The following is a 12,400-nucleotide window of genomic DNA, read 5'->3' as shown; positions in this document are numbered from 1 at the left end:
GTAATAATCATCATTGAATTTACTTGTCCATTCTAAAGATGCCTGTTTGGAATTGTCTGTACTCTTGTGGCTCTGGAGCTACTTCAGAATGTTACTGTTTGCATCCTCAACTTTGTGTACTGACCCCCCCTCTGGATCCACCCCTGCTCAAGGCACATTTTGGTCTCCAGTCTTTCTGGATGTGTAGTCTTTGGCAGGTTGGGGATCTTGCATGACCAGCTGGGATGCAGAGAATGTTCTGTTGTGAAAATAAACAGGGTCATTGTGTGCGTGTGTGTTTGGAGGTCCTAAGAAGGTAGTGAATGAACTCACAGCTGTGCTCTCTAATCATGCCAGGCTAGGCCGCTTATTTTTCTATAGCAGGTTCTGCTTTTAAACCAATTTAACCTCCAGTGAGATAAAAGATAGCAACATTGCAATCTGATATGCAGTCTAAATAATACAATTTTCCAGAAGTTCTCATTGTGCCAAAGCTGCCATCGCTGGATTTTGCAGGAGATATCATCACGTACAGGCTGAGCAGCCAAGAAAACATTTTGATCACTCTTTCATCATCAAACAAGACTTCACTTGTGCTGAACAGACCAGATGAATGCATGTTCGTGCAACACATATCCTATTCAAAGCATGTGAACTGTTGAAATGTTGTTTGTCTCGTTGGTGTTTGAGCTTTACCTTCAGTGTATTGTGGAAGTGTAAGGGTCAGCTGTACATTTATTCATTAAAATATAAAGTTATTTTTGATCTTTGCTTTTAAGGCTCCAGATATCTCCAAAAGCAGCTGCAGAATATGATGGTTGTAAATGTAAAATATGTTTATCAAGAGGTCCCCACACAGTGTCCTGTATGCAGTTTGGATGGGTCAATGGCATGAAACTAAAGGTGGAATTATGTTTTGTACTGGAAACATACCTGCACATTACCAGCAAGTGAAACACAAAGATTACAATTTATGCAAAACACTGCTGTCGAGATTTTAACAGAGAAGTGATCACATTACACCAATCCATGCTGCCTTTCACTTGATACCTGTGAGTTTACAGAAGATGGTTTGAAAGAAATGTATGTTCACTATAAGGATGATGGCAGAACATAAATAAATCTACTTTTGGAACATCAGTAAGCTTCACCATTGACTGGCTGGAGTTCGCTAAAATTATTATTGTGTTGATAAACTAAATAACAGAAAACATACTAATCTGGACTACAAGGCCAGGATTAACCAGGTATATACAAATGTTTAATGTCCACAAGTCCCTGCCCTGGAAACCAGTGGTTATAATCCATTAACTCAGAATGAAACTGAGTCATAAAAAACATCTTTATTCATCTGCTAATTCATTTAAAAATACCTGAACTTTGTACCTGCTGATACTTGCGTAAAGTGCCATCTTAAGCAGTAATGCAGTCATTAATATTGCAGCATAATAAGCAGTGTCATTCCAACATCAATGACCTGGACAAAAGCATCACTATTTTGCTTGTTTGGTCACTGCTTCAGCCACTGCTGGAGGATTAAGGAGATGTGGTCACGGGCCAGACTCAGCTGGGGGAGATCCTCACTACTGGCAGGGTACATGTTGGCACAGTGGGCTGTTCCTAGATCACAGAGAAAATCATGTATTAGGATATATGAAAGGAAAAAGTGTTGAAACTCAAACTACTAAAAAGTTTTTTTTCAATTATCAATTATCCACCTAATAAAGTTTTAGTTGAACAAGTAAGCCATTGTACTAAAGTGCTGCTTGGCAATATTCAAAGTGAAACAACCACAATATACATAAAGTCTTCAATTAACCTGCAAGAGAAATTCAGAAAGATGAATGATGTCTTGGTAAATGGAGACATGTACAATGAGCTGACTGTGTATGCATCAAACAAGGTCATAAGGATTAGATTACATGTATTTTTACTTGGACAACATTTTCATTTTCATTTGTAGCATCATAAAATGAACCAACAGGACATATCAAAAACATTCATGTAATTTGTCAAAAATCTACCTAGTGGAACAGCCAGCATAGTTTTCATTATGTTTCATTCACTGGACAGTATTAAGAAGGATATAACGAATTATATTAAAAGAATTGAGATACAATCACACAATATGAATCATCACTCCCTATTTAATATGTAGCACACTATATTCGCTGTCTCCCATTTTATTTGTAATGTACCATAACACAATAAGTCACATTTATGCATATGAACATGTGACAAGGTGTGTCCATCCTAAGTATCAGCGATGAAACATAATGTGGATGTTTTAAAATGGTCCAAAATATCAGTTTACTGCTTAACTATAGAGAAATCAATGAAGTGTACTTTATAAAGGATATGATGAAGAATAGTATGATACACATTAATGTTATATACTGTACTTGTGCATTAAACACACATTGTCACACACAGCTCTAAACCTTTAAGATACATTTTTCTCACCTTTAATGAAAACAGCAGGGAGGTTGGCTGTGATGTCCTGCGTGATACCCAGGGCATGCCAGGGGTCAATGGACCCGTTCGGGAAAACAATTCTGCTAGAGCGAATATCATAGCCGCCATAATACTCGTTGGTTTGGGCCACAGCCTCCGCCAGCTGCTCAGCACTTACATTGTAGTAGTCCGCACACTGTTTCACATGATACCTGGAGCAGAAAACACAGATCGACATGTCATGTAATTGGAAGCAAAGACATTAAAATGGCTGTTGTTTGATAGGAAAAATCATTCTATAGGGAGATAGATGTTTAGTGTACTCACACAAGAGGGAAGCCAGTGAACGGTTGATTGGGTGAATCAGTGCTCTGGTAGAATCCAAATTCAGTGCAGGTTTGGTAGACCCACTGTCTCCCTGACAACACACACACACCCCACACATGCTCAAAGGGCATTACATTTATCATAACCATGGTTACTACTTGCCCCTGGACAGCGCACACACACATTTGACTGTCTCACTCATTGACATTCAGCCACTCACCCTATCCATCACAACTAAATTCTTAATCCTAAAACCAAGTGTTAACCCAAAAAAGAAAAAGCAGCTTCTACCTGTGAGGACCTCAAGTCCCAGTGTGATTTGAGGCTTAGGTCCCCACAGGGCTATAAAAACAACAACCACACAAACACACACAGAGTTTAACTCTTGGCCAGAATATTCATTTGGTTCTTAAAGAAATCGAATAAAACATTTTCACTTCAGGTTTCAGCCCCAATTATTAGAGGAAAACTTTAACCAAAAGCCAGAAAATAAGAACAAGTAGTAATTTTAGTCTACGCAGACACAGCCCAAAGGTTTTTGAAGTGATCCCACTGATCCCATTCCAGTTCCGCCCACTCATGCAACCAAAAGGGACCACAGCCCGGCGCAAGGGTGCAACAGTTGAGAATCCATTTTGGTTCAAACATGCAAAGTTGTTACCCAATACTGAAGACCTCAATGAGTATAGGTATTGTAAAAGTATTGTATCCGGTCTAAGATTAGTCACTTTCCAGTATAAAATTTGGCATAAAACACTGATGGTAAAAAAAGCTTTGGTTTTAATTTTAACTTCACCCGAAAAAAAGAAAACATTATTTTCAGATGTTTCCGTCATCTCAGGAGTTTTGTTCTGGTCTGACGTGATTTAATTACATGTTGTAGTGAACTATGTCTATGTTTGGGTTTGTTCTCTTACTCAGCACATAACCTGTCATGTGGCAGTTTTATTCTGGTCTCCTGAGGCTGTGGTGTTTTGTGCCTCTACAGCAGATGATGGCTCGTGTATTATTGGTGGGTTGAGAGTGGAACATTTCAATCATCACATTTAATCTGTCAAAGCAACAAAAAAAAAAACATGCAACATGACAACCTGAAAACAGTCTGAACCACAAAAATTATCATGTACGTAAAAATAGCTTTTATCCAGCAGTCAAACAGAACCAACTAAAACAATGTCATTGAAACTAACTTCCACAACACGCTCTCACCCACCTCCCCCTGCAGCCGGCCCATCCCAGGACGTGTTGGTCATGTCTCTCAGGTTTGTCGTGTAGCTGGCATCCAGGCACTTCATGGAGAAGGTGTCCATCATGAGGCGGGCCACAGCAGCATAGCGGGCGTATGGATCCCCCAGTGAGCTGTCAGCCATCACACCACACAGCACCTTGATGGTGATGTTCGTACCTGTTGCGCCCTATACATTTAAAAAATGTCGAAAAGATAAAAATCAAAAAAATTACTAAACTCTATACAGCACATCAGACTGAAGCAGATTTATCACAACATTGATCTCTCTTTATATTACATTATGTTTATGATGACTCCTTGGTTTTCTCTCCATAAAATATAGAGCAGCAAATAATATTCCATATATAAATAGAAATGGAGAAGTGAAATTATATGAATTGGCCTGATTTATGCTGACAAGATGTAAAAAAAAGTTTGTCCCAGAGTTAATCTATCATAGGAGGTAGCATTTTTTGCAGTGGTGGAAACTAACAATGTAAATTTACTCAATCACCACTAAAACTGCAAGGACTGGACATTTGAATGGATCATTAGTTGCTTGTGGTACACTGCAAGATTGGTGAGCACCTGCTTGACCATATGGAGTTCTTACAGTCCCACTCAGTAACTTATTACACCTAAAATTATTTTTTTCCCTCAAAATATATATTTAAAAGAAAAAGATCCCCCCTCTTCACCTTCCTTCCTCATTTTACGACTGGACTCTAGCAGTGTCTCTATTCGGTGTCCGCATCCTTCGTAGGACCTGTTCTATGCATCCTCCAACAGCCACAGAGACCACATCGGCCAGACTGAAATGGGACAGTCTGGTCTTCCTATTGCGTCACCAGCTTGTCCCGCCCTTTTCCAGCTAATAATACAGCTGCGGAACAATTTCTAAAAGTGGCTTTTCATTTCTAAATTTTGTGATTTATTGCTTTAATTTACTCATTGTCTTCCATTAACTTGTTTAAATTTGTAATTTTACTGCCATGTGTCATCTGTTTTAATGTCTGTGAAGCATTTTGTACACACGAATACGCAGGCGTAGAGGTGTTCCCAATAAAGTGCTCCGTGAGTGTACATGTTACTGTACTGATGGCAGGACGAGCAAACATTGGCTGTGGTTATAGATCCTACAAGCGAAACAAACACCACGTTAACTGTAAATGACCCCCGACTTCCATCCCATCTGCATCTCTCTGCATCTTCTGTGTAAAAAGAACCGTTAGTGCTTGTTTATCAGGATGTAGCATTACATAATATCCTTCTGTATTTCATAAATCTCCCCATTGATAACCCCTCAACTGTGAAGCCACTGCTCGGACTCTTTCGATTGAGTTACACCTCACTCCTCACCATTACCCAAATTCCTCAGTGGTACCTAAAACCTGGACGTTTGCTCTGTACCCGGGCCCTTTCTATCAGAGGGGCAGCAGTTGGCTGCGTCTGTCTGCTATTGCTGTGGAATCTGTGGCCCACCACTCCTCTCAGTTCTTTTATAAGCGTCTCTTTAGCTTGGGGCGACAGGAAACCAGAGAGACCAAAGGGTCTTTTGTTACTTTTTCCCATCAGCTTATTGGTAACCGGAGTCACGTCTGCTCAAGGCAGCAGGGGGGACAGAGAGGGGATAGAATGAAAAAGAAGGGGAAGGGGGGTAAGAGGGGTAACTGGTAAAAAAAGAAGACACCACTAAAGAAAAAGATGTACAGTAGATACTAAGAAAAGAAAAGAGGAGAGACATTTTGCATGTACTGCATCCCACCACAAATGGGATAAAGCTCTAACATTTTCCACAAATTTGAGATCATAGGGTTAGGGAATATAATAATAATAATATAATAATCATTTTCCTACTGATGAGGTTACAGAGAATCTAATTAGTTGTCAACGTAACACCAGCATTGTCAATTGTGTAATGCATCGTGCATGTATTGCAGAAATAACTAGAAATAACTAGAATGAAGAAGCACATATCTCCACCAAGGATTCCCCTTGTGATACTACATTCAAATTCACAACATCCAGTTTATTTAATCTACACTCACTGATTCTTTTCATCAAGATCCATGACATCTATCCACCAGGTTTTGTGGTAATCCTATAATCCTGGTAGCTAACAGACACTTTTAAATAACTAGTTTTGTCACGACCCTAGGCTTCAATAGAGAAACTGCTCAGAAACTAAAACACTAGAGGACTCTGACATATCAAATATCAGCAGCGTTGTTTAATCTGGATCTGAGTCAAGACACACAGGTACTTCCCACCTTCCATTGATATCGTCTCACTCAGCAGGTCACACACACCACCTATAATGCATGTAGGTTAAGGAGCTACACATCTAAGCAAGCAGGCAGCCCTGGGATCAACCCTGGAGACCCTCTTAAAAGGCAGCATCTCTGGGCCTCTCTCACAATGCATGGTTTATTATGTTTCAGTATACTACTTGGACTGACCCTCCTACACCTCATAGCTGCCTTCCACTCAACCAAGACTGGATACTAGGTCAAGCCCCCGATCTACAAAACTCTCCAAACTCCCTTTATTCTGTTTCAAGTCAATGCGCACAGATCATGTCGTATCAAAATACATATGTGGGTGATCACCTGGATTTTCCAATCCAAAACACTTACTGCCTGCCTCCAAAAATCCCAGTTTATGACGTTTTGCGGAAGATGTTTGCCGAGCGTGTCGCTCTCACCTCAAACCCTCGGTTGTCTTCATTGTACTGGACCACATCCATGAAGTTGCCAGCCAGCGTTTCCAGGAAGTAGGCCGAGTCCATCTCTGTCTGGATCTGCAGTCTGGAACACAAGCTGAGAGAGGGTGGGGAGAGAAGGAGAGGAAGGAAGGAGGAAGACAAGAGAAGATGTAGAGATGAAAAGAGGAGGAAAGTTACACTAGAGCATGTTATAGCTCATATTCACATGAAATGTTCCTATTCATCATCAGAATAATATTGATGTGATCCAGGATTATAAATATGACAGACTGTTTTCATCTCACTGCTACAAACTGTACTTGGATCATTTAAATCTGGAGGGACCATCTTTCAAGGTTAAACAACATATTTTAAAGCTCATTAGCTCACAGAAGACAACAGCTAACATTAGCATTCAACCGCAAGGGCTGTTTTCATATTGAAATACCAATGCACATGTTGGACACAATTATTTAAGACTGTGAGTAAAATATATTTGGTGTAATCAAGTAAACTGTTACAAAAAATAGTTTCAAGCACTTCAGCATTGGATTATTTATCTTTAGCATTTAGCGTTAGAGGCTGGAGTCCAATGCATTTTACTTCCAGGCTTAAATAGTTATGTCCCAATGGGGCTATGAAATTTTGGAATTAACGTGTTTTTCCCATCATATCACATAACAGTATTAAACAGCAACAGGTTGAATGCTAATGTCTAATGGAATGCTACCTGGAATATTTTGTCTTTTCCGGATCTCTCAGGCCTTTTACTTTGAAATTGAAGTGATCACTAATCTGCAGAATCTGTAAACACCCAAATTTCACCTCTTAGTGGAACAGTAACTCATTCAACATCAATACACGGACACTGATTTGGGTCATCTGTCAACCTGACAGCTACGAGGTGCGGAGTCAAAAGAGAGTGTTGTACTTTGCAGAAGTGTGGGTGTGTTCACTTGAGCGTTACTACATACAGTGGAAAAGTCTTTGCAACGGTAAATTCTGTTAACATGATGATGACGTAACACACTGATTTCAGAAACGACTCATGTGTTTGCCTGTGAGTGATATTTCCTTCACGATGAAATTGTGAAACATGGAAAACATTCTCTGAGGTATTGTGGCTTGGAAGATGGACAAGCCTCTCAACCACCTTCGAGACCTCTACATGTTTTTTCCTGCATTAGCACCGTCTGGGCTATTTATTCTGCAAATCAAAAGATGTCCAGTGTGGTAAGACCGGTGCAGACGCAGAGACACAGGTTTAGCTTGTCTGTCTCTGCGACAGTAGTAGTTCCATGAGACTAACCACCCCATTATAAAAAGAAATGTGAGCCTGCTTACTCATCATGTGGACTGACCATCCAGTCACTATAACAACCTGATGTACTTTATTTAAGTGTACCAGCCCTGAGGCACCCATAGTTTACCAGGACTTTCTCATGGAACAAGGTTATTAATGGTATTGACTAAATCTGTACTTTTCCTGCTTGGCGTCAGAAGGGACACTTTTTTCTTGATGAAAAAAAAAAGGTCAGATAAAGGAAGTTATGACACTCGGCGAGAAAACAAGTCACTCAGTAAGTCAACAACAGAGGTCATAGACGAAAAAAAAGAATCTTAATCCACACTAGTGTTCCTGGCAGTAAATAACAGGAATGGTTACAGAGTGTAAATGTACGGTACTTGAAGTCTTTAGTGATGTTGTCGTGGGTCTTGGGATCCTTTAGCCGTTCTACAAGGGTATCCGAAGCTTTTTTCACCAGTAGGGGGCACTCTGTGTTCTCTGAGGCCAGCGAACGCCACACGACCTCCAAGTACTCTGGCATTACATGAGGACAGAGGGAGGAGTAGACACTTAAACCTGGGCTGCTCGTAATACACAGTAATAAACAAAACATTAGTTCAACAATGACGACTATTTTGAAGGGCTGGAAAAGCACCACTTCATCTTCAACACAATATCTGAACCAAGGTCTATTCAAGTGCTGGAGACAGTTTTTGGAAATGGTTTCTGTGAGGCACGAAGTAAACTGATGACTTAATTTCACAGTTTATGAAACTATTAAAACAGGCTCTCAGAGGAGAAACTTCACATTCAAACAAACTGGAATATTTATGACTGGAACAGAAGCCAGTCTTTTCCTGGAAGCAATGCTGGATGACTGCAGTGTTTTGTAATGGTTATCTTCATAAATCTAAAAGAATGTGGCGCAAGAGCTTCTGATAGCATCTCTGTGTACAAAGCTACTCTGACCCTGATTCCTGCCTAGAGCCTTCCGGAGGAAAAACAATGAGTAGAGCCAAACACAACACAGACAAAGATAGAGAATAAAGCTTTCCTCATCTTTGATCTGTCTGGGGCTCAAGCTAACTGTTGGAGAGCTCAGTGGTTTGGTGCTTTATGTTAATCTGAATTTACAAGTGAAACATACTGTTTAACTATTTCAAGAAATATTTTGTGTCCTTTAGTATATATAAATCTTTCTTAAATCAAATTATTTTGTCAAGAATTTGGCACAAATCAAGAGTGATTGTGTGCACATCTGTCCATGTTTTCATGTTTTGCAATGTCTTGTCACACCTGGGAAATTGACAGTAGCATGAACGGGTGCACTCGTGGCCACAGAGGCATGGACGAGGTGTGGGTACTTCAGCCGGAACCAAGTGGCGAGAGAACCAGGGTATGACCCGCCTAATGCCACCCACTTCCTGTTGGTCAGGCCTCGGGTCTCAGCTATCGTGGTGCGGAAGTGAGCCAGGTCGGCTAGAGCCTGACGGCTGCTGAGGAAACGTAGGTTGTCTGTACTGAGGTCACTGGATGGAGAGAGGAGGGGGTTATAATAATAATGAAACATTGCATTTACATAGCTCTTTTCAAAGCTTTCAAAGACGACTAGTGAAGGATAAAATAAGAAAACAATCAGTATACACTTTAATACAAAGAAAAGGAGAAGAATAAGGTATACTAAGAAAATAAAAATTGGGGGGGGGGGGGGGGTGTTAGAAGGGGATGGCAAGTCTGAAGAGGTGGGTTTTGAGGGCCTTCTTGAATAATAGCAGTGTTTGGGCATTTTTGATGTGGGGTGGTAATGAGTTCCTCAGCAGTTTGAGTTAACATCTTCAGTGTGTCCATCATCCTGTCTATAGAGGATTTCATGAGCCATGTATAGGACGGTCTTTAGCTGAAAGCAGTGCTGCCATCTAGTGGTACAAAAGCTTCACCAGCATTTGCTTCTCTATTCCAATGGAACAAGATTGTGATGTCCTGATGCATTTTTGGCTGATGCTCCCGAGGTATTTCTGCTCAAAGTAACTCCACGTGAGCCAAAACGAAAGGATCCTTTAACAATCGATCCTGACCGATAAAGAATTTCGGGGATATTATGTTTCTTGATAGAGTATCGATTGTCAATAACAACGTATTGATTCATTCAAAGATTTGTGACAGACTGTGGTCCATTTTGTGTTGACTTTTACTCTCTCTCTCTCTTTCTCTTTCTCTTTTCCTTTCTCTTTCTCTCTCTGGCCATTTAACCCTTCTACTCCAACAAATTTCATACTATAACATTTTTCCTAAATTAGATTTAAGATATTCCAATACATTACCATGCTAATAGTAACACACTGTATTATCGCAAAAGCACAAAAGCGGTGAAACCTCTAGAGACTAAATCAACTGCTCTAAAGATAGAAAAAGCTCAAGAACACGAGTTAAGGTGACACATACACTGTCGGGTGACTCTTTCCATAGAAGCGATGCTCCAGCATCAAGCAGAGCGCTCCCACTTTCTCAGCGTAGGTGAGCCAGGTTCCATTCTGCATCCATGCTGGATTAGCCGGACCCTCTCCACCTATCATCAGAAACACTGGGCCACCTGGCTTGTAGAAATTTTCATTGACAAAGTACCTCTGGGGCAAACGGAGAGAGAGAGAAAGAGTTATTCAGATTGTACAAATACAAATAAATAAGTAAAAACACGAGGCACTATGTAAAATAGAAATACATAAGAAAAATATAAACTGTGAAATTGCACTTATATATAATTATTATTGTACAGTGCATGTGGTCTAATAGCAGTAAGCAGTGCTGATTGTACTCTAATCAAGAAGGTTTAGGTTTTAACCATAGACATAGATAACATATGACAGGAAGGAAACTCTTCCAATGACTATATTCATTTAACACCACATCCAGCACCAGCTTAAAGGTTCAGTGTGTAGAATTTAGTGACATCTAGAGGTGAAGTTGCATGTTGCAGCTGAATACTCCTCATCTCACCCTCCTCTTCCCAACAGGAAAGAGAAACTGTGGTGAACCATGTAAATATAAAGTTAAATATAAAGGGCCCATTCTAGGGAAAATAAAACAACAATTCATACAATGTGGATGATCACACACCAGTGAAAACATCACTAGGGTTATTTTATCTTCAATTTTAAATCTTTCACACTGGACCTTTAATCGGATCCCTTTTCTAACCCCCTGCTCACAACACACTGGGGGACTCACCTGCTTCCACTCCCTGATGTCTGCACCGTTGAAGTGATCCAGTCTCTGGGTGAACCACTGCTCCTCTGACGGAGCTCCCCGCTGGGCCCGCTGCACATGACCGAACCTCCTGAAGCCTTTGACTCGTCCGTGTCCAACAGCACAGACAGAGAACACGAAGAACAGTGCTACTGTGCACACACGCAACACACGAGCCTCCAAAGCCATTTTGACAGAAACGGGAAACGAACATGTGACTTTTGTGGTCATATGACAAGCTGGTCTGCTACTTTAAAGAGCGTGGGAAATAACAGTTTCCCCCCGCAAAAAAAATGAATTCTCATATATGTCTTAGTGAACTTTATTGTCAACCAAACAATGCAACAGGTTGTTACACAGAGGATTGAAATTGCGTTTTCCCATACTCCAAATGTGCAAGTAATATATAACACACAACATATAACATACAACAAATAGTGCAAACAAACACCACCAATGGAAACAACATATACAGACAGACAATGGACCTATATATAACTTTTTAATGAAGTTAAGAAACCAGTGTGTGTATTTGTGTGTGTGTTTACTAATCCTGCTAAAAAACCTACTTGTGACAATGTTGAATATTTGGTTGGGACACTACAGTGTATTGGAAAATATGGCATCAAATCAGTCAGAGAGGTTTCGAAGGACCTTCATCCCGACAGCCATAAGACCTTTCAACAAGCACGTAAAAACAGTGTAATAATCATTACTCTCATTTTTCTGTATCTACCTCCTACACACACACACACATATATATATTTCATGTGAATTGTGACATAATTTCCCTACGGGGATTAATAAAGTACTTCTGATTCTGATTCTGATTCCAATGTATATTCTCCACTTCCCACCACTGTGCATTTCCAGTATCTTTGTATAGTGTTTACATTTTTGTTTATATATATATATATATATATATATATATATGCATATTTTTATTTTTCTCTATCTTAATGCCCTTCTGCTGCTGTAAAGTCGAAATTTCCCCAGTGTGGGATGAATAAAGTCTATCTTATCGTATCTTAAATGTGTGAGTGCAAAAATTAGATGCACGTTAAATGTGTTTATGATTAGAAAAGATGTAGTGAGGCAAAGTGCAGGAAGTCACAGGGCACGCTGTGAAAGAGCTTGTCCTGTAATTGTACACTCTTTAGATGTCCTGAACTTGAAC

The 12,400-nt window shown here is 40.1% G+C and overlaps 1 protein-coding gene across 1 annotated transcript; it reads right to left on the bottom strand.

The window, feature by feature from the left end:
- Positions 1–1,307: 1,307 nt before the first annotated feature.
- On the bottom strand, positions 1,308–12,399 carry prss59 (serine protease 59, putative). Its single transcript, XM_069534389.1, has 9 exons — positions 11,206–12,399; positions 10,423–10,604; positions 9,277–9,509; positions 8,379–8,514; positions 6,693–6,807; positions 3,974–4,175; positions 2,761–2,851; positions 2,443–2,645; positions 1,308–1,599 (listed from the first exon to the last, which is right to left on the bottom strand). Exons 1-9 carry the CDS (start codon positions 11,452–11,454, stop codon positions 1,490–1,492), a joined length of 1,521 nt encoding a protein of 506 aa, XP_069390490.1. The 5' UTR covers positions 11,455–12,399; the 3' UTR covers positions 1,308–1,489.
- Between the last annotated feature and the right edge of the window lies 1 nt (position 12,400).

This window comes from Paralichthys olivaceus, chromosome 11 (genome assembly GCF_024713975.1).
Source record: "Paralichthys olivaceus isolate ysfri-2021 chromosome 11, ASM2471397v2, whole genome shotgun sequence".
Taxonomy (NCBI): domain Eukaryota; kingdom Metazoa; phylum Chordata; class Actinopteri; order Pleuronectiformes; family Paralichthyidae; genus Paralichthys; species Paralichthys olivaceus.
Note: the sequence above shows the minus strand (reverse complement) of the source record. Positions and strands in the feature narration are given on the sequence as shown.